Here is a 23,675-nt window from a genome sequence, read left to right as displayed (position 1 = left end):
GGTGACCCTCATGAGAGGATAAGAGAAACTAATTTTGACCAGTCTTTGATTAATCAGATTAGAAGTCAACAATCAAAGTGTGTGTGTGTGTGTGTGTGTGTGTGTGTGTGTAAATTGCTTTTCTTACCACCTTAATGTTTGCCACCATCATTGTTGTCAAATTGGTGACTCTTGAGCTTTTTGGGGAGAACAATGTGGGGAAGGATTGATGTGTTTTTATCCTATAGCTGTAATGGAACTGTCACCCCCAGTGATGTCTTTGGTCAATGCTTTGACACTCAATTAGTCAGGGAAATATTTTAATCAAGGAAGATTCCCTCTTTTCATCTTGCCTTTGTTTTAGGATGACAGGTTCAAGCTTGTTCTTAAACAAACTCATAATATTTAAACCAGAGTTGATACCAAGGGTGAAGTACTTTCTTGAAACAGAGAGCAGCCTTCATGATTGCACAGACAAGGGGGCCTGCAGGGCTTTAGTGTGCATGCAACTATGGAGGCTGCTTTATGGTAAGGAGAGGGCCCTTAGTTAATATTTAACAGGGATGATGGGCATTCTTCCTGTAGGTGTTCTTTAGGGTTACCATATGTCCGTATTTTCCCAGACATGTCCAGCTTTTTAGATCTTAAATTGCCGTTCGGGAGGAATTTTTAAATAGCTCAAAATGTCCAGGATTTTGCCGGGTGGGGAGGAAGATGCAGAACCTCCGAGCCCGGGCGGCAGCAGGGAGCAGAAGTCTGGAGCCTCTGGGCTTCCTTGGCCTCTTGAGGTCCCTTCCAACTCTGATATTCTATGATTCTATGAAGGGGGAGGGGGCGGGAGAGAGGGGGTGGAATTCCTGAGCCCACGCTGCCCTGGCTGCAGCCGGCAGGAGCGGAAGCCCCCAGGAAACGCTGGAGGAGGAAGCCCAGGGAGCCGCGGTAGGGGCTTGGGGCAGCAGGAGGACAGGGCTGCAGGGCAGAAGTCCCAATCCTGGGCTGCCTCGGCTGGGGTGGAAGACAGTCAGTCCCCAGCTTGGTTGGAGCCTGGGCTGCCTCAGCCGTTGGGGCGGAGGGTGTGGAATTCCTGAGCCCCAGCTGGAGCAGGGGAGGAAGGATGGAAGCCCCGAGCCTGGGCTGCCCTGGCTGGGGTGCCCCAACCCCTTGCTGGAGCTGGGAGAGGCCCCGAGCCCAGGCTGCCCTGGCTGCTGCGACGACTGGGAGCAGAAGTACCTCCTCATTGATCAGCCCCTTCCACTGTGCGGCTGCTAAGATTACAAGCACCTTGTCCTACTACCGCCCCAATCCCCAGCTGGACTTTCCATCCCTGGGGGGCTCCACTTCTGGGTCCCCCGGGGCAGAAGCTGCCAGGATAAATCAAGGCCTGCGTCTGCACAGTGCTTTGCAGATGAAGCCAGCTAGCAATGAGCGAAAGGTTCTGCTTAACTTTGCTGATTTGAACTGTGGTCTCTGCAACTCCTTGCACTGAAAGGAAGAACCATTTCCCATGTAAACTGCAACTTCAGCCTGGCTGGGCATTGTCCAGAGCCAGCCCTAAACACCCTCCCCTGTCAGTGGGAGAAGGGAAAGTTGTCAGTGCATGGACCATGCAGCTGGGTGAGGGAGTTGCTGATTCGCTTGGGGCTTGGTTTAGCAGGGATGTTACTGCCCGGCAAGTCAGGGTGCGACTCTGCAGGGCTAGCAGGCTGCACGGTGACAACCTCAAAAAGAACAGGAGTACTTGTGACACCTTAGAGACTAACAAATTTATTTGAGCATTTGTTAGTCTCTAAGGCTACGTCTTCACTATGGGGGGGGGGGGTCGATTTAAGATACGCAAATTCAGCTATGCGAATAGCGTAGCTGAATTTGACGTATCCGAGCTGACTTATCCTGCTGTGAGGATGGCGGCAAATAGATCTCCACAGCTCCCCCGTCGACGGCGCTTACTCCTACCTGCGCTGGTGGAGTACAAGCATCGATTCAGGGATCGATTGTCGCGTCCCGACGAGACGCGATAATTTGATCCCCGAGAGATCGATTTCTACCCACCGATTCAGGCGGGTAGTGAAGACGTAGCCTCAGGTGCCACAAGTACTCCTGTTCTTTTTGCTGATACAGACTAACATGGCTGCTACTCTGAAAGGTGACAACCTTGTGTCTCTTGCAGGTACAATTTTTCCATTTTTGGGCCCTGGAACTGCTCAGGCAGGGGAGATGTTAAGTGTTTCTGATCTCTCCTAGCAAACACACTGGCTGGGACCCAGGCTGCTGACAGCTGATATTTTCTGGTGTTTCTTTTTATTATTATTCCCTTGCATCCTATTACTACAGAGACTTGCCCAGAGCAGCAGCCGCTTTCTTCTGCCCCAGCAGCTTTCTTTCCCATGTAAGCCAGGCAGCGGGGGCTGAATTTGACCCTTGGCTGGGTGGGATGTGGATGGGGACCCATGTCTGTTGCCCCTGAGCTGGTTGTGGTCCATGGGGCCTGGTTTGGGAGGTGTATGGGTGTAAGGAGAGTCCAGGAGGATGCAGGGGAAAGAGAGCCTTGACATGAGCATTTGCAAAATCAAACCAGCAACCAGTCAAAGAAAATCAGACACAGATGGGGCAGGATGAGTCAACAGCTTTTGTGTTGCAATATTTTGTCAGGCTGCTTTTTTAGCTTGTGATCTACTTGATTTCCCCACTCCGCTCCCCCATGAATGAGCCCAAAGGGAAAGTGCCATAAAAATCTCAGAACTTCATCTGGTTCTGAGTTGGAGCCGTGAATCTTTCAGCTGCACAAATTGGGCTCAGCTTCACCCCAGAGACTTAGTTTGTCTCAATCAACTAGAGATGGGACAAAATCAGACCTAACCTCTCAGGGCAAACTTTGGCTGTGACTTCAGAATCAGACCTCGTGGGTGACCCGAATATCCCTGAACCCTGAGGTCTGGGCCAAAGTGAGTTCTGAGCTGGGTCCAAACTGAGTAGCTGAGGCTGGTGTCTGCTGATGAGCTTCCTGGCACCCTGGGTTTGAGTCTAGAATGGGGTGGGCAAACTTTTTGGCCTGAGGCTCTGCATTGGGTTTCCGAAATTGTACAGAGGGACGGTTAGGTGAGAACTGTTAAAGATTGCACAGTTTTTCTTTGCTATTCCTTCTCACAGTGCAAATGTAGAGATAATTTTTTCACTGATGCAAAGCTAGTGGACAAAGGAAAGGAACAACTTGAATGTTGAGTCACTGAAAGGAATTCTACTTGTACAGTACAACTTCAGACAAACATCTTGTAAAGACTTTCATGCCTTCTTAAAGAGCAATCAACCATTGCTGAGAAAAATGTGATCTACAGAGAAGTATGTGTGGGCACATGAGGAGAAAGAAAACTGAAGAACTGGTGAAAGGAAAGGACTCACTACATATAAAGAAGTACAGTAAATTTTAAATAATTAAACTTCACTTTTGAGGCCATATCACTTTTTCTTATAAATACTCAATATAGACGACATGTAGCACACAGCATATATAACAGTATAATAACACATTCATACAACACGAGTTAGTAGATACTGGTCTAAATCCCCTCCCTCCCACCCCGGTGGAGTGTCCTCTTCTCTTTTTTGAATGTTCAAATATGGTAACCCTATGTTCTTGGTTCTAATGACTTACAGTACTACCTAACAGTGCAAACTGGGGATATGAATATAAACAAGCAACCTCAAGTCTTGAGAACTGTTTATTTGCCCAAAGTCTGGGTAATCGCAAAGTATGACTTTATCAGATTGTTTTAAAGTTAAAAGTGCTTTCAGTTCTGAACCCCCCCCCCAAAAACAAACAAACAAACAAACAAACAAACCAAAAAAAACACATTAAAACAGGAATCATTTAAACTTGATTCATTTTTTTTTAAGTTTGGCATACATCTTGTTTTTTCTTATGTGTGTTATGCTAATATAGATATCCAGTGTGTCTTGATATGAAGTTGTTCAACTTTTACCATATATTTTTTTTAGTCAAAATCTTTTCTCCTGTACTTTACTTTGCTTATTTATGTAAATTGACTTCTTTGGAATAAAAGAGAATAAATAATCTGTAAAGAGATTAAAAGGGTTAACATTAATCTCACAGAAGACTTTTATAGCAACTTCATATGTTTTGGTGATAGCCTTTCTGTCATCTACCTGTCAAATAAAAGGTTCTCCACACAACACTGATCTGACATCTTTCACTAGAGGTAGACTCAAAGGATTCAGCACAAAGATATTGCCAACTTCAGATAAAATAAAAACAATCTGCTGGGAAATACTATCATGTAGTAATAGCAGTTTTAAAGAGAGAGAGAAGACTGAAGGTTTTTAAATCAAATACTGCTTTCACTTTTCAGTAGGATTTTCATCTAGTGGGAAATTCATGCTTTAAGCAGGAAACTACTTTTCTTTAATATGTGAGGAAGTCTATGCATGCATAGTATTCCTGCACAATGTAGATATAGGAAGGTAATTCTTAGAGTTCAGGTAATATGTTTATGAATAGCTGTCGGCATATATCTCTCAGATGCTGACATAGTACATGCAAGTTGAGTAATGTAAATTGTATTCTACTGAATTAAATAACTGGTGAAGCATAGCTAATTATGGTTGCAGCTAAATTCCAGTTACAATATCTGAGACATTAATTGCTTCTTATTTTAGTTGGACTGTTCCATACTAAACTTTTTTTTTTAAGACTGCTATTTCCATTTAAATTATGTTAACACCAATTTTCTCTTTGGTAGATTTGGAAAGCAAGTAATAAACTGTTCTATGTAATAATCTAGGTTGTAATAAGGTCTTTTACTTCGGTGGAGGATGCAGGATATATCAGATGTCCTTTGTTATCAGGTGATGTCAAAAAATAAGCTAGTTACCATACACAACCGTTGGAATAAAAACCCAACAGATGGCTAAACCAAAAATGTTAATTATACCAAAGGTGTCATTAATCCATAGCTATAAGTATTATTTTCACCATAGAATAATAATTGAGAACAGTATATTTTCACCATGTGATACACCAAACCAGCATATGCTTAACTGAAATAAAATTAATGGAAAGTGAAGATGAGTTTTCCATGATAGAGTGCCCAATGGATGTCTGTTAGTTATTATAGAAATAACAGATAGCAATGCTAGAGATAAGGGTCATTGTGCCATTCCCATTATAAACCTCTTTTTTCAGTGCTTTACATCTTGGCCATTCTAATTTACATTGGGTAAAAAAAAATCATACAGTTGTCAGACAAAAAGTATTTTTCCTTGTAAAATATTGTTGAATTGTGTTGTTTTTAATAACTTTTTGATTCCTTAAGATATTTTTTGACTTAAGCTTTTTTTGTTACCTCTACTTTAGTTATCCTCAGATACTTGATTCTTAGTGTTAACTCTAAGTCTCATTTACTTCCTTTTAAAAATGAGATCTTTATCTTTGAGAAATGACTTTTGCAGTACTTTAACTTCATAATTTTAATTTTGTTCCCTAGATAACTTTGTTTTATTGCAAGTTATTAACAGTAATAATGGCTACATTTCGTTTGCTAGGAATCCAGTTTCTGGTAGGATAACAATGAAAGTCTCGTATTCAATTTATACCTAAATGTAATTGATACTGTATCCGTTGATATGTAGGAATTGTAAACACAATACAATATTAGTGGATTTTACTTACACACACACACACACACACACACACACACACACACACACACACACACTCTCTCTCTCTCTCTCTCTCTCTCTCCAGGTGCATCTAAGACCTATTCTGGAGCAACTTCTCTCAGAGTTTACAGGATACTTCAGTCCCACTGTGTCCTTGAACTTCATTTTGATTTTGGCAACCTGTGGGCCAGTTGTTTTTTTCCCACTCCATTGTGTATAATACATTTGCATTTCTGTTGTAACGGTTCTGAAGTGATCTAAGAAATTGAACAATGTCAGCTGGTGACTTTCTTTTGTAAAAACACATTGAATATGATACCTGGGTTTAAATGTAAAATTTAGTTTATCAAGCTTACTACAACAGTTCAGGCAAGTTCGTGTTTTAGGGTTACCAGCCAATATTTGTCTTATGTTGAAATATAGTTAATTACAACTCAAGACCCCGACAATTCCTAAGCACAATAGGTACGTGTTAGATGAATTTGATTTGTTCAGTGTTGTGATGCTTGACCTTCATTTTAAATGTGTTGTATTCCAGTTAATAGACTCTTATTATTGCTAAGGCATTACATAATTCACTGTACTATTAGAAGAATGTTTCACAAATGAAATACCTCACTTGTCCTTTCATGTTACATTTGAATTTATTACACTTATCTGATTTTGTTTTTTCTCCCTATTTTTTGTTTTTATTGTTATAGAAAAGCACAACACAGGTAAACTAATATCTATGATCAGTAATCACAAGTTATTCTATTGACCAGTATTATGGTTTGCTTGGATTCCTTGCGCCTACTCGTACTTTCCTCCTTTGAGAATTCCAGGGGAATCTTTGCTTTCTCTTTACAAGGAACTTGACGATATTTCACTTTCCGAGTTTCTTTGGAGGAAACTGTTAAGTCCTTTTTTTTCAATTGGGTAGAGTGCACATACACCTCTACCCCGATATAACGCAACTCGATATAACACGAATTTGGATATAACACGGTAAAGCAGTGCTCTGGGGGGGCGGGGCTGCGCACTCCGGCGGATCAAAGCAAGTTCAATATAACGCGGTTTCACCTATAATGTGGTACGTTTTTTGGCTCCTGAGGACAGCGTTATATTGGGGTAGAGGTGTACTATATAATGAGTACGTTTTTAACTTGTTAATACCAGCTCCATATAGTTATTTATTTTAAAACACCCTTTTTAAAAAAATGGCAGATGATCAGCCATGGTATGAGTCACAATCTGTAAGTGGAATTTGCATGAGCTCTGCTGCAGTGTTAGATTAGAAGTAGGCTGTGATAATTTATAGCCAATATAAGAAACACATTTCTTCCATTATTAATTTTTTTTTGCAAAGCAAGCTGGAAAACTGACAGCTTTCACCAGCTTTAAAATAAAAAAAATACAGAAATGAATATACTTTTTTGACATTTGTTTTCTCAGAGCCTATTTATTTTTGTTTAGATATGATAGCATCACACATCAAGACTTAATTATAAATCTTAGTTTATAGTGTAATATATTTTCTACAGAACAATGCTTTATTAATTTGATCACCTTTTGTCTATTAGATTCTCTCTCTCTCTCTCTCTCTCTCAAAATAAATGTTGAGGAAAGAAAGATACCAGTCAATACTCACAGTAAGTTTGATTTATTCCCTTTGAAGAATTTCTCTTTAAAATAATAAAATTTGCACTCTGGATTGGTGGGAAAAAAGCTATAAAATTCTGAGATTGAGGCCCGTTTGCTAGCAAAGTGTGTGTGTGTGTGTATAAAAGGTGACATGAGTGAGCTATTTCCTATAAAGAGCTATCGGTGTAGTGAATGGAGAAGGGGAAGGGTGGGAGTGGACAAAACCCCTTGTTGCAGCTAGAGCAGTGGTTCCCAAACTTTAACAGCCCGCGAACCCCTTTCACTAAATTGTGACATCTCGTGAACCCCCACCTGAAAATGAATATTTCCAGGGATTTAAGTTTAAATTTCCTCAGTGTGATGGATTCACTTGCTTTGTTCTGCATAGCTCTTGTAAGTCTGGAACCACTGGAGAAAGATAAAGTCTCAGGTCTGGTTCGGCATCAAGTCTGTTTCTGTATTTGGTTTTCAGATGTGCATACGAGGAAAATGCTTTCTCGTATAAGTATGTTGTTTAAAATGGTAACAAAACTGCAGCAGCTTTTTCTGCCAGAAAGGGGTACTCGTTTCTTAAACTCAGCCAAAAGTTGATCAATGATAAATTTCTGAAACTCCTTTTCAGTTCGTAATCACAGGAGATCTCAATCAACTTCTCTTTTTCCTGGTGTTTAATATCTGTGTTGAGAAAGTGGTATCATCAAAAGGGTTGCAAATTCAGTATTATTGCCTGACATAGCTGGAAAGTATTCTCTGAAAGTTGTGCAATGTCCTTTTAGGTGTGCAATTATATTGGTTTTAGTGCACTGATCCAACTGAAGTTTATGTTCTGCCAGGAAGTCATGAAGATTACTGAAACACTCAGTTTGATTGTTTTCCAAACAACTTTCCCAGAACTGCAACTTCTTTATCAGGGATTCAACTCACTCTTGCACATTGAAAACTGTTATATTGAGGCCTTGAAGAGATAAATTTAGGTAATTAATTCTTGAGAAAATATCTGCTAAATAAGCTAGGCTCTGGAGCCAGACATTATTTTCCATACAGCTGGCAAGGTGGAAAGGGTGGCTGTTGGGAAAAAAAAACTAGGATTTCCGTTCTAACCTCTAACAAGCGCACAAGGATTTTACCCCTTGAGAGCCATCTAACTTCAGTATGGGTCAACACACAGTCATGTATACTATCCATTTCTTCACAAAGTATATGAAATATTCTGGAATTTGTTGGCCATGATTTTATAAAATTCACCATTTTCACTGCATTGTCCAGCACTTCCTTCAGTCCCTCTGGCATGTGTTTTGTTGCAAGGGCTTGTTTATGGATGCTGCAATGAGTCCAAGACACTTCTGATGCAACCTTTTTTGTTCGAGCTACAAATCCAGTATTCTTCCCCGTCATTGATGTGGCCCCATCAGTGCAAATGCCTAGGCAACGAGACCAATCTATTTCCTTTTCTTGAAAATATGCATTAGTCAGATTGAAGATATCTTCTCCAGTTGTACATTCTTCCAATGGTCGGCAAAACAACAAGTCTTCTTCAACCATACCTTCATTCATATAACGTACAAACAGTAGCAAAATAGCTAATTAGCTACATCAGTTGATGCATCCAACTATATAGCATAATATGGACTGTTTTTCACTCTGTGTACAATTGTGGTCTCTACATTATTTGACATGTCATTAATTCTTCGTGACAACGTATTATTGGACAAAGGTACCATGTCAATCCTTTTTGCAGCCTTTTCTCCGAGCATGCAATGAACTACATCTTTTATACATGGACCAATCAAGCTGTCTGCTGTGGTATGGGCTTCTGATGCTTTTGCTACTTGGTAGCTCACGCGATATGATGCTTTAAGTGCATTTTCATTATCAGTTCTTGCTTTGGATATAAAACTGGTAATGCCACTTTTCTTCTCAGCTAATTTTCATTTGAAAAAATCAACAGGCTTGTTGAGTTGTGCAGGATGCCTAGTTTCTAAATGGCGCCAAAGTAGAGAAGGTTTGAGGCTGCTGTTTTCTAGAACATCACCACAAATCACACACAGTGGTTTTGGATGTTCTTGATCACCAATACATGTAAAGCCATATTTTATATAATCATCGTCATATTTTCTTTTCTTTGTAAGTGACTTTCCAGGATCATCATGATCATTAGACTTAGATTTTCCACAGTGTGGACTTGAGGAAACACTAGCTGATTCCAGCGTCTTTACACTTTCCTTTTTCAGCCACTTATCCATTGAACTTGTGTACAAAAGTTCTAATAAAAATAACAGAGAGCGACTGCTAACAACAAACAAACTAGAAACTCAGAAGATTCACTCACTGAAGCAAATCAGCACTCCAGAGAGAAGGACAATTACTGAGACACCTTAACACTCCTACACAGACTACAACGTGCTTCTGGCTGGTTTGGCTCACAAACAGCTTTTCTTCCTTCGAGGAAGGTGCCCTGGGAGGGACAAATTAGCTTGGACCACCCCCCCACGTTCAGCATGGCCCCCTGCTGACTGCCCTGGATGCAAACTTCCCCTGCCTGACAAGGACAGGGATCCGAGCTGCCACCTGCACCCCGCATGGAGTGCTGGAGTTCGGAGCTGCTGGCTTCCCCGCTGACAGGGGAGGGCTGGGGCTGCCGGCTCAAACTGCCCAGCCCCACTCTCCACGAGGCTCGGGCTGCCGACTCAAACTGCCCGCTCTCCCCGAGGCTCGGGCTGCTGGCTCCCTCGCTGACAGGGGAGGGCTCGTGCTGCTGGATCAAACTGCCCGGCCTTGCACTCACAGGGGCTCGGGCTGCTGGCTCCACCGCTGACAGGGGAGGGCTCGGGCTGCCGGCTCAAACTGCCCGCTCTCCACGAGGCTTGGGCTGCCGGCTCCCTGGCTGACAGGGGAGGGTTCGGGCTGCCTGGTCAAACTGCCCGGCCCCGCTCTCCCTGGGGCTCGGGCTGTCTGCCCTGCAACTGGGTCCCAGCAGAGTCCTCTGGCCGCCATTAATGAATTTTTTCTTGTGAACCCCCTGAAACGTTCTGTGAACCCCCAGGGGTTCGCGAACCCCACTTTGGGAACCACTGAGCTAGAGGGAAGCATCCACCTTCTGGGAGATGGGCAGTGAATTAGAGTTTTGGCTGTTACCAGCTTCCTGAATATGGTACTGGTGCCTCAAAGTTTGTTTGCATCATACTGATTAATTGTTTTATTAGTCACTATGAGGACTACACTGGGGAGAGTTTATTTTTAGTACAATTGCATATTAAGGGATACATTTTGACTGTTGGTTTAACTGGACTTCTGTTTTAGTTCCCGTCGTTTGAAAGGTGGCCATATAGCTTCTGTGCTTTAGGTGCATTTTATTTCTTGGATTATACCAAAATAAAAACAGTTACATGGGCTGTTTCTGCATTATATAAATATTATGGTAGATGTAGACATATATTGGCCTAAACAAGAAAAAAAAATCTAAAGAAACCTTCCTTTTTTGGTAAACCCGCTGACAGGGATTGATGAGTCTCTGGTTTGCAAGAAAAGAACAAATTTTGATGAGTCCCCATATATCATAGATGGCAATAAATAATTTTAACATTGGAACAGACAAAGAAGAAAAATATGATTTATAGATCTAGCTGTAAGCTTTACTTGGTTCACCACAAAGGCTGTTTCCATAGAGAATTTGAGATCAAATTAACCTAGCTGGTTTAGTATTCTGTGCTCTCGTGTATTCATTTTCTTGGTCTAATCTATGCCTGATTTTGTAATTCTCAAAGTATGGGAAAGCTGACAAGATAAAGAACTTTTAGTGTATATAATTAGTAACTTAGAAAACGTGTTTTTTTTTTTTAATTATTATTCTCTAAGAGCTCTCTTCTGGCGAGACTTTGGCTTTTTGTGAATGGAATGTAGAAAGAATCTAACAGTGTGACCCTTTCCACCTAGTTTTTATACTGTATTTCCCCCCAACATAGAGATGTTGCTAGTTGGACAGTCTTCAGATCTGACAAAAGGCAATGGACACACATACAAAAGCAAGTGGGAGGTGTAGGAAAGCAGGAGGAACCAGGCAAGCGTATTAAGTTGAAAATGTAGACTATGTTAAAAGGTATGAAAGTCTTAATGGTTGGACAGTAATTCAAGCCATCACTTACTATATAAGCCTTCACACATGGTAATAGAGTCTGAAGTTAATAGCCTTAGAAAAAATAAAATGTTTTAAAATTTATTCAGCATATTTCTTTAACTATGTGGAAAATTTACCAGACTTACAAAGGGGAGTTAAGTGTCCAACTTCCATTGAAAATCATTGTTGTTTGAGAACCTATCTCTCATTTGTGATTTGGAAAAATAGTCTGGCAAGTGTGTTAAGTAGTCATGAAGAGAAGAGCTGTAGAAGATAGAAGTATAGTGGTTTGGATGGCTTCAGCTGTATTTTTCCACTATTTCCAACTGTGTGTGTGTGTGTGTGTAATCTTTACCATAGGTTTCTAGATCTTCAAACTGTAGGTTTTATTTTTAAACTACAATATTATTTTAAGGTGCATTCCAAAATGGTTAGTGTATGTTGGCTCAACTCTAGCACTATTTTCAATTAGGTTTTTACCGGACTACAGGATTTTTGCCAGAAAAGTTTTCCTCTTTCTATCTGAGTTCCTACAGTTACTTAATTTGATAGTTAATGTCTCTGGCATGTCTTATTGTCTATTGATTACACAAGTAGTTTTTCAGTTCAGATATTGGCAAGCAATGGAGCTCTTCCTTTTGGGCCACAGTTTTGTGATATGAAGTAGAACAAGTGACATTGGAAACAGCAGCAATTTTGTAGGGATTTAGAGTTTGAGTCATTAAACTTTTTTTTTTTTAATTGTGGCATGTGTTATATGTAGTAAATTGTGGTATGTGTTCAACTGAATTAGATGGATGGTTTATAGAGAATGCTAAACAAACATTAAGAGCTTGGTTTCTTTAAGTTGACACAAGTGAAAATCAGGTTTATCGTCACTGAAGTTATGCAGGTACAAAAGATTCCTAACATAAATTAATATTCAAGAGTAGTACTCATCAGTTGTTAGACTTTTGTTCAACAGTAATACGAAGATTTAGAAAAACTGCAAGGACTGGCCTCTAAGAGGAAGACATCTTCCTACTATAAATTACATTTTTTTGAATTAGTCAGTCCCAGTCATGGAGAACCCAGAAACTCATTTTTGGTGACAGATTTAGAAGTAAACCCAGGAAAGCATGTATTAAACCTGTCTGGTCGTAGCTACAAAGCTAATGTCTTTATGGTAATTGCAAATCCTTAAAAATACATTATCTTTCTGGATGTTATATTGCAGTGTGTGGTGTTATTGAAGAAAGCAGTGATTTGTAAACAACCCTTGGCAGAGAGCACAAAACTTAATTTTGTTTAAATAAAGGAGACCAACATTAGAATGCATGTGCTGTAACAAGACTGGCAAGCAATAGTAGCTGTTTTGATCTATGCACTGGAGTGTTCATGATTGCTTAAGTATTAACGGTTCTGTGAATATACAAATATGATAGAGAAAGAAGCAACAACTAGAGAAAAGAAGATAATGCACTAGAATAACTAAAGGTGAATCTTCTGAATATGTTGGTGGATTTGACAATTTTGCACCAATAAACCAAGGACTACGCTTTACCATCTTGCAATAAATATTAACTTTTTGGTTGGACAAAAAAAAAAACTTAGGGTTGTGCAAAGTTGCCATGGTAGAAATCTATTTAATTGAAAGGGGGGGCAGGGAGGGGAGGGAGGGGAAGGCTTAATTTTAGGCTTGCACAAAGTTCAGATGCTGTTGTTCTGCTCTGAATCAGTGGAGTGAGGCACAGCAGGAATCATTCCATCTATAACAGAGCTTTCTTAGTCCACGCTTCCTTAACCTCAGCTGCTTACTGTGTTCACTCTATATGGCAGATATCAGTTCTTACATTTTTGTATATTATAGATGATTCAAAGCCACGGTGTTCGTATCCAGCTCCAGAACACCTCTTAAGTTTGGGCCAAAACTGTACTGTACATATAAATATCTATAAAACATACTAGTAAACATTTAGGGTAGGATTTTCAAAATTGCCTAAATGGTTTAGGAGTATAAATCTTGTAAATCAGTGGGACCTGGGTTTGTAATTCATAGGTGGATTGAAAACCCCACCCTGAAAAAATGCTAATTTTAAGCAATAAAAACATAGTGCATGTACATTATAGAGAGGTCTTGAATTTTAATAATTTTAAAAGGCTATTTTGTCAGATTAAAAAGACATTCCCACACCTCCGAAGGAACTATTTGTCTGCTTTCTGAACCAATCCTCAGAAAACGGGGATTTATTGACCTCTTGCATCAACTACATTTGAGAGCTCTACTTCTAGGGTCAAAGTGAAGGAAACACCTGCTGATACTCTCCGCTACCTGCCCATTCCCATACCATGTCCCCGTTCTCATCATTTCATGTCTCTGCCTCAATTTTCTTCCACTTTTAGTCTATATGCTTTTCTATCTTTTTACCCTCTCTCTCCCCTCTTCCACTTCCCTGTTCTCTTCTGCCTTTCCTTTCCCCTCTGTTCTTCTCTTCCCCTCATTCTTCTTCTTTTTTTTTAATCGACCTTGTGAACTTCCAGCTTCCCACCCTGCAAAATTTAAGGTGTGTAAGAGCTTCCTCGATATCTTTCCAGACTGTTACATCTTGCAATACGTCTAATTAGTGCTACACTTTTTGGTATGCCTGATATCACATATTTCTGGCAGAGATGGGGACAGGTGCTGGAGTGGTAGAGTCAGTGATGTTGGAAAACCATGAAGAAAACTTCCCTGCATGTGATTAAGACCTCTTTTTGTTGAAGTGGAGGGGAAAGATAGACTTGGAGTAGTGTAGTATCTTTAGAACTAAGTATTAGAGGACCACATTACAGCTTTGTTACCTAACAACTTTGTGGTATGCGATGGTATAAAAACATACGTACATATGTGTGTGTGTACGTGTGTACATGTCATCTGTATATGGGGGGTGGTGAGAGGGACACTGTTATATTAGGGCAAGACTGTGACCCCCTTAGTCAAATTGGTGAGCAGTTACTCACAAGTAGTACCATTGACATTGATCACTGATGTGAGTAAAGAGTTCATAATTTGGTCCCTCCTTAAGTAATAAGCCTGCTTTGTGCACTGCATAAAGCATTAATTTGTATTTTATACCAAGTTCCCGAGTCTTGGTTTTGTTCACACTATAATTAGATTTCTCTTAGTTTGTTTTCCGCCCCCCTAGAAAACTGCAGGAAAGTTTAGCATTTTCTTATCTCTCTCTTTACAAGAAAGCAAAAATGTTTTCTTTGAATACTTAAACATTTTAAATGGGAAATCTCATTCTGTTACTACTTTGAGTTTTTCAGTGCAATTTACACATTTCTCTGTATGAAGACGTACTTAATTGGCACTTTTGTACTTAATATGTTACCTAAAGATGTCAAATGTATTTTTTTCCTGTCTGCATTATGTATTTTTGTTGAATGCAAACTGAAAAGCACATGAGTGACAAGTTAGTTCTGCCAGAGAAATTATGCAGTATTTAAAACAATTCTGAAACTTGACTTAATGTTTATTTATTCATACTGCAAATACAGAAATATAATGTGAAAAGAACAATATCTATTCTAGTTTTAAAAATACAGGACAAAATATCATCTTAAGGCCACTGGACAGACATATTTTATAAGTCTGCACTGTGGAATCTTAGGAATTAAAGATAAAAACAATCCATGTGGTCATCTAGAGTCCTTTACAGTGCAGAATTGTTTCTTAAAGTACGTTTCTTCATAATAACTTGTGTAGCACACTTCCAGATGGCTGAACCTCTGGGACTTCCCCCACTGTTCTTGCAAGAACATTTTTACCATTTAATGTAAGGAGTACCTACTGTTTCAAACCAGATATAGATAGATATCTACAAAGAATAAGGGGAAAATTGTAAGTGTGTGTGTGTGTGTGTATATATATATGTATATGTATGTGTCTATATATAACCAAATTCCTTACAAAGTGAGAAGGGGGAGGAGTAAACTGTTTACTATTGGTTTAAACCGGAAGTGAGACAAACAATTCTGCTACTGGAAGTACCAGAGTACACCAGAGAAGTGTAATATTTTAGGAGTACATTTCTTCTGTCATCCCCAGTCTGCAGTGCATAAGTAGACATGGGCAGTGTAAAAGCTGTGTGAATGTGTAAAGCAGAGGTGGAGCTCTGGGTGACAGTACAAAGGCCTAGCAGTTGGAAAGACAGGATAAAGCAGACATGCCAGAGGTCTTCTGAGAGATGCCTTGTGTGGACTGCTCTTACAGGCTACTTGGAGAGAGATGAGATGGGGGATTCTGATGGAGAGGCCAAGCAGCCAGCAGAGATGGTTTACTTCTGAGCTTTTATTTTGTACAACTGATTTCTGATTCTTCTAGACAGATTACCCTTACCTATCATCTGAGAAACTTCTACAGAACTTCACAAAGCAAAATAAGTATAAATCAACACTCCTCCACTGAAGATTACTTTAAGATTTACCCATATCAACAGATGGCAAGAAAGTGGAATGAAGGAACTAAAGGTCTTTATTGTTAATTCTTTTGGTAAAAAGTCTTAGCCCATAATCAGTTTTCCAACTATCACAATTAGTCAATGCAGACTATTTTGGAAGGACACTAAAATGAGGTTTAGGAATTACAGGTGAGTTATTTTAATTAATTTGGAAGAATAAAGTTAGTAATTAGATTTACAGTCAGATTTTCTGAAATCTGAATAGGTAAATAAAACTGGTGAAAAGGAGATAGTTTACTGATTGTAAATCCTAGGACTAATTTGCTGGGTACAGAAATGTGCACAGTGCTTACTGTGTACCAAATGTATTAATTCTCTCAAAAAGGCAGGGAATACTTCTTTGTTTAATTAGAAAAGGCACTTTCAAGTGGTCTCTTTGGTGTGTTTTATTTAGAGAATTGAAAATAGAAAACTGCTAATAATTTAGAACTGTTCATGGTAATAAATATTGTAAATTATCACATTTGAAGAGGAATACTTAAGACAGAAAAAAGTTAAGTTACAAATATCTGTTGTAGAAAGCATAATTTCTGCCTTAAATTGTTTTTAAAATTGAAAAAGAGGATAATCTGCAGATCATATAAAGCTTAAGGAAGGTGTTTAGCTATCCTGGTCTGGTGGTTATTGATAATGCAGACTTCACACGTCTCTTGGTAAGTAGCCTATAAAACCTTTGGTAATTATCCAATAAAACTATCTGACACTTGAACTGACAATCAATTTTACCACTTGTAGGAAACTGTTAAAGTAATATATCTAAAAAGTGGAAGGTTTAGCTGTCATCTCCATTGTCAAGTGATTATTCATCAGTGGGAATGAGGTATTAGAAATGGGACTCATCCTCTGGCAATATAATTAAACCTTACCCCCAAACTACTAGTCAACAAATAAAGTATCCATACTTCAGTGCATATGCCTTTCATCTGTTGATCGCTGCCACACTCTTGGGGGACTGGGGGGAAGGCTATGCTAGGATTTAAAGGATCATAGTTGAAGACCAGACGGTGAACCTTCCCTGGAGTGCCTAGTCAGGTCTCCAATCTTCAGCTATTGCTTATCTCTTTGTAAGGACCCTTGACTCACTCCTTTCTGACTGGGGTTTAAAGGCGCACAGTTCTCCCTCCCCCCACCATACATTGTGATATTCACAGCAAGCCAGTCTGCCTAACAACCAGCACCTGTGCTTGCTTTCTTTCTTTCTGAGGATAACAACAATATTTTTACCAGTAATCACACAGGTTTTCCGAAGCAAGCACATTTATTCTTAGGGCAAAAGCATTACAGAGAAAACATTTAAAAAGTGATAAATGAACCTATCACACAGTAAAAGCTTACCATTGGTTATCCCTACCTCTGACATCGGGCTCTGGTAGGTGTCAGTCTTTCAGAACTCTCAATTGGGTTTGCTACCTTGGATACTAATTCTTGTCAGATCAAGAATAAGACCCATTTGGGATAATCCAGGCTTTTTTTTTTTTTTTTTTTTTTTTGGTCTCTTGTAACAGATTATCACAAATCAGTGGCCCTCTTCTCTGGCTGACGCTTCAAAAGGCTGTGTTTTTGCATAACCAGTGTTGGGAATTTTGCATTTATCAGCCCCTGCTGATTCTAGATTTCGTAGGAAACCCACCCCGCAGTGAGCCAGAAACACACAAATACACATCACCTGTTTTGATACAAAGGTCTAGTATTTAGTATTAGCAAAGTGCTTCAGTTATGTCTAATCAATAGGTCTACATGCATGTACTTAAATATTTTCTGGGCTGCTGGCATTTACCCTAAAAAAAAAAAAAAAAGAAAAGTATAACCTCTTGTTTACTTAAATACACTGGAAAAAATATGGTATTGCAAAATAAACTGGATACTTGCAAAAGCAAATCTTAAGTTTGTTCTCCATTCCAAATTCTATAGACAATGGGAGTTGTTGATGGGCAAAGGCAGCAGGATTGGGGCCTTTATGGAGAAACTCATTTAAAAATGAAATGCTTATGAATATGTTGTGTTGTGTTGTGTTCTGATAGATTCATGGTTCCAATATCTAGGTGAATAGTATCTTGAGAAGTGGGGAGAGGAGATAGATTCTTGAGTTCTCAGTATGGTTAAAGGTTAAAACAAAAGGCAAATGTGATAAATATTTTTGAGTAGCATTACCTCAGAAAATGGCACCTTTTTATTTATTGTTGACCCATATATTAATATGTACTTTTGTAAATTACAAAATGTAAATCTTAAATTACATACAACCCTGATTTATGGACATTAATGCAACAATCTTACTCTGTTTTATTGAATAGAAAAAGGTTTTGATTTGTTAGCGCTTAAATATTGCCCTGTGGTTATACTTAAGTAGATGTTTCTCTAACCCTCCTTTGCCAGGTGCCCATTTTTATTTTATGTATCTATATGTACAGAACCATCACATTTTTCTTCTGTCATGTTCAGGAATTATTTTTTCTTGTTTTTGCAATCATCCTTTTTGCATAGGGATGCCAATTTTGGTTGGACATATTCCTGGAGGTTTCATCACATGACGTAATGTTTAATTAAAGATTAATCTTAATCTTTAATTCCTTCAGACTCCAGGACAATCCTGGAGGGCAACCCTAATTTTGGTCTCAGGTTTTATTATATTTGTCATCTAATCCCAAACATTGCACACAATCATGACTAGTTTTGTATAAGTTTAAACTGCTGGAGATTTGACTGGGAAGGCTAGGGCCCTAATCCTGCAAACACTTAGGCATGTGCTTATCTTTACTAATGCAAGTAGTTCCATAGAATCAGTGAGATTAGTAATGTAAATCAATTTATACATTGAGTAGTTGCAGAATTTAAAGATAAACTGCAATGCTTCAACAAAAGCTGTCCTAAACTCAGAAATAGCTTTTGGTGTGTTTTTTATTTTCCCCTACCTCTACAGAAAAATTCTATATAACTCGTCCTCAATCAGTTGTCTATAGAGCACTGGTTGTTCATATGGTGTTAACTCTCCTCTTTTTTCCATAGACTCTTCATTGCAAATTTTGAAAGAATTTAGGAAGACCAAGCCTTAACAGCCTCTACTGGGGCCACTGCTACATAGTAGGAAGAGAAAAAAAATAGAACCCTCTTCAAAGAGGTGCACGTCATCACCAGAAGAGTAGTACTTTATGTCTAGGAGAGCAGGAAGAGAAGTGGACAGTGTATCTAGGGGATAGGGAAGAAATCACGAAGCATTTGGAGAAGAGTGGGGAATGTGACACAGAAGGAAATGAAGAGCAAACTTTTCAATTTGTTTTGAATATCATAAGAGTTCATTTCCTTCTCTCTGTCACATTTCCTCCTCTTCCCCTGCAAATGATGCCCTGCATCTTGGTTCTTCCCTATTCCTCTATGAAATTCTATAGGTAGGTTTACAAATTATTTAGAAAGAATATTGTTTGATGTGTAAGTTATTAAGTTGTGTGATGTGTTTTACTCACACAGGCCATGAAAGGATTAATATGGGCCTGAAGGGCCAGTTAACCTGCCTCCTTATATCAGGAGAGCTACAGGCCTAATTAGAAATAAAGCCCAGCTGCAAGAGACCAGGGCTTGTTTCCCTAAAGAGTTGGGTAAGAGGAAAGAGTTAGGTAGAGGAAAAACAAAAAAATGGAGGAGAGGACGTGGGGAGTTACCTCTGTCTCTGAGAAGCAGCCTGAAGGAAGGCTGAGAAAGAGGAAGGAGATAAGACCAGACATGCTTTACCAGGGTTGAACTGGAGGACAAGCTGAATGTGTGAGGAGTAGTGGGCCTGTGTAATGAAGCTGCCTTTGGCGGGACACAACTGAAAGTATCAATTCAGGACAAATTGCTTAGAGCAGGGCAGTTACAGCTCAAGGCTGGGTTTCCTTTACTATTAAGGCACACCAAACCAGCCAAACAGAGGACTTTGGTCTCACCCCACTGGCTAACCAGAAGTCATACAATCAATTCCCTCAGACACTCCAGTTTTCCAGTATTACCACCAGCGCCACTCCTTATGGGGATGAATGGTTATGGAAACCAATACCCCAGTAAAAGAAAAAAGGTTCTGCTGATCCCAAAGGACCAAGCCCCTGACCAATATACCAGTCAGATCTTACCCACAAATCACACTGTTGCCAATTCTTTAGAATCTAAATGTTTATTCATAAAAAGAAAGAAATATAGATGAGAGCTAAAATTGGTCAAAGTAATCAATTACGTATGGCAAAGTTCTTGGTTAATGCTTGTAGCAGTGATGGAATAAGCCGCAGGTTCAAATCAAGTCTCTGGATTACAGCCACAGCTTGGATGGGTCATTCAGTCCTTTGTTCAGAGCTTCAGTTTGTAGCAAAGTTCCTCCAGAGGTAAGAAGCAGGATTGAAGACAAAATGGAGGGGTTTCCAGGGCCTTTTATATCCTCTGCTATGTGTTCCTACTGTGGAAAATCACAGCAGCAAGGTGAAGTTTGGAGTCACATGGACAAGTCACATGCCCATGCATGACTCAGTTTGTTACAGGTAGAACAGCCATTGCTCACATGCTACCTTGAACGTTCCCGGGGAGGCGCCTCATATGTGGAATGGAGTCTCCCAAGGTCCATTGTTAGTTAAATGTTTTTTGATTGGGCACTTAATCTGAAGAGTCCCTTCTCAATAAGCTGTCCAAATGCTTCACTGGTGCTACTTAGAATCAAACACATTGAGATACAAGTACATAGCCAATATTCATAACTTCAAATACTAAACTGATACACACATACAGACAGTGTAATCATAACCAGCAAATTACAACCTTTTCATAGACAACTTTTTGACCTCCTTTGTACAAGTTTTTGTGCAATTATAGGACCTTGGTTGCAACAATAATCTATACGATCGCAGTTCATGTCAATAACATTGCAGTCAGTCCCTGGATTGTTGTGTGGATTGAGGCACGGAAGGACAGCATAAAGCACCAAAGGCATGCTTCCGACAGAATGGTTGCCAGCTGTGAGACAGTTTGGGCTGAAGATGTAGTTGTGCTTATATTTTTGTTGGATTTTTGGTATAAAACTCTGAGGCCACAGAAGGGGCTCAACACTGTATAGTGGTCTGGCTAGAGGGCCAGATCACTTCTATGTTGAGTGTAGTCCAAAAGAATGTGGGGGAAACTGAGGTAAAAGGTGCTTCAATGATAAATCCAGCCAGACGGGGGCATGTTGAGTCAGCAACCTTGCTACAAGTTGTGTAGAGAAAATCCTATAAAACACATTTGTTTTCATCCCTATTCAATTTTATAGTCTCTCTCGCCATCCTCCACCCCCACCCACCTATCCCTGTCAGGCATTTAGGATAGAGAAGTTTTAAGTTACTTTACTTTTAGAAAGTTATTTTCTCTTTTATTAAATCCTTTGACAGCTCTCGGTTTACTAAAGATATTTTACATAAACATTTACATAAGCACTGATAGTAGAAGTGGCATGCAAACCATGTACTTATCTCCCAGTCTCCCATATTTATGTAGTTGGATGAAGAACAGACATTTAGTAGCAAAGAATATTTGAAAAACCAAGTTCATTTAAAGAGATACAGCCAACTAGAAATCTAATCAATTAAATAGATATAGATATACATACATACAAACTCACTTTATAGTGCTGAACTTGCCATTTTGTCTGTTTTTGAAATCATGGTTCCATAATTTTTTTTTTTAACCTCCCCCCTTGCTAATGTGTAAAAGATGCACATAAATGTATGGGAAAGTGACTGACCATTGAGGGGAAACAATGAAACTTACTATTTGTAAGTGCTGTCAAATGTACAAAGTAAAAATATCTAGTGCTTTGGATAGTTTATCTTCAGTCTTTCAGTGGCAGTATTTTTAGGTGTCATTTGTAACAATGGTAGGTAAAACTTTTTCAGAATGACGTTTGCTTTTCAAGTTGACATTTACTTCAGCCTCTATGATCCTAAATAGCCAAACCAAAAAGCAGATCCTCCAAAGCTTTTTACAAATGGCTGTGGAGCGATGTTTGGCTTCAAAACTCAACCAGAATGTTACGCATAAAGGAAGATTTTGATAGATTTCTCACTTTCTGAGGCATAGACCTGAAAATCAGAGAGTTCAGAAACTAGATGATTGGTATGTCCGTGCCACAAGTTTTATGTTTTGTATGTATGAGATTTTAAATCACTCACATTGTTAACAATGTATCTATTAGTATTGATTTTCCAATTTTGTCCTTTGCTATTCAACTGAAAGTTGTTCTTAATAAATTCCTAGTGGGCATTGTGTTGCTGTATTGAAATTTATCAATTATACTATGCACACAGATATCTCTCTCATAAATCTGAGCAAATCTGAGTAAATTTAAACTTACTAGTTTTAAATCAAATTAAATAGCATTTAACCAGCAACTTCTTCTTTAGCTATAGATGAACTGGGAAAAACTGAACGAAACTAGAACTGCATTAAATTAGTCAAGTGCATTGCAAGCCCTATATACACAGGTGTTGCTGTGTTCAAATTTTAATGCTCTTGCACCATTTCATAAAGTTATTAAAGATGAGGGAGATAGAATTAATCTTATTACACTAGGAGATCGGTTACTTACTGGCCAAATGAAAATTACAATTAAAATTGCAATATGTTATATTAATTGGTGGTATATTAGCAGTTCCGATAGTGTAGTATTATCACTTCCATTCTTTAATTCTTTAATAATTTAATGATTCAGACTGACACATTTGCATAACTTCAAAAAATATTTCCAAACTGTAAAACTGTATTTATTTAAATGCATACTAAACTTAGTCTCACTTTTATTACTTTCAGTTTAATGCATTTAAAACAACACTTACACTGTAAGCATTTCTGCCAAATTGCATGCTAATGTGGGAGAAAGGGAGACTGGAATGACCAATCCTGATTGTGTTTGAGCATGAAGCAGAGTGAATTTGAATAGGATTCTTGCTTACTGCCTGGGGTCTAGGTGTGGAGCTCTTTGGAAAACAAGGACCTGATGAACCCCCCCCCCCCCCCCCCACACACACACAAAATGAAGACTTCCAAGATTTCCCTTTATCCCTTGATTTTGCCCATGGGGGGCAGTATGTGTGATATTTTTATCATGAAATAATGAAAGACTTACTAAGGAAATTGCATACAAAGAAGTACATTAAAAGATAATGTTATGGCTGCAAGGTAGAAAATGCCTGAATTAAAGCTAAATGTATTACCTTAATTTGATCTTCTTGGGAATACACTTTATTAGAGGTTTAATTACACGATCCTATATTATTTATTCTACAAGAGTCATGCTCTATTTAGTGCATAGTCTAATGATGAATAAAGTAGAAGGTTGCAAGAACAGAAAGGATGTTTTCTTGTGTTAAAGACACTGGGCTGGGACACAATAGAGGCATGTTCTATTCTTGGCTTTGCCACAGACCACCTATGTGATAGTGGGCAGCACTATTACAATGCACCTATGCAACATGGCTAAATTTAGGTTGCCAAGGCAACCTTAGTTCTGGCTTTCACTTCTGATTGCTTGACTTAGGAACCTTCACTTTCTGTTAAGTCATTTTTGCATGCAATTTCCTGCATCTCTCTAAAAAGGAATTAAAAAACAACCCCCCAAACCATAATTACCCCTACATGGACTATCAGCAGAGTTGGAACCCAGAATGTTTAGGCTAAAAGAATAATTAATAGCAGGTACTATGGTGTTACTCTCTGTGGATGATTAAGTTTAAGGCCAGAAGGGACCGCCAGATTATCAGGTCTGACCTCCTGTATATCACAGGCCACCAACACCACCCAGCACCCATACACTAAAC

General features: G+C 39.1%; 1 protein-coding gene across 13 annotated transcripts in view; it reads left to right on the top strand.

Annotated features, from left to right (window-relative positions):
* The window catches only part of DIAPH2 (diaphanous related formin 2), a 906,188-nt gene that overhangs the window by 438,197 nt on the left and 444,316 nt on the right, over window positions 1–23,675 (top strand). The window contains exons 23-24 of one of the 13 annotated variants that reach the window (XR_010590415.1): window positions 5,738–7,283; window positions 15,735–17,671. The exons of 11 other annotated variants lie outside the window; for them this stretch is intronic. Coding sequence is in view for 1 of the 2 variants with exons in the window: in XM_005288322.5 (XP_005288379.2) it covers window positions 5,738–5,872 (135 nt within the window). In the remaining variant the exon portion in view is untranslated. Of the gene's footprint in view, window positions 1–5,737; window positions 17,672–23,675 lie in introns of those variants that run through there. One more of the 13 variants, XM_005288322.5, reaches the window with a different exon arrangement.

Source organism: Chrysemys picta, chromosome 9 (genome assembly GCF_011386835.1).
Source record: "Chrysemys picta bellii isolate R12L10 chromosome 9, ASM1138683v2, whole genome shotgun sequence".
In the NCBI taxonomy this organism is placed as follows: Eukaryota; Metazoa; Chordata; order Testudines; family Emydidae; genus Chrysemys; species Chrysemys picta.
Note: the sequence above shows the minus strand (reverse complement) of the source record. Positions and strands in the feature narration are given on the sequence as shown.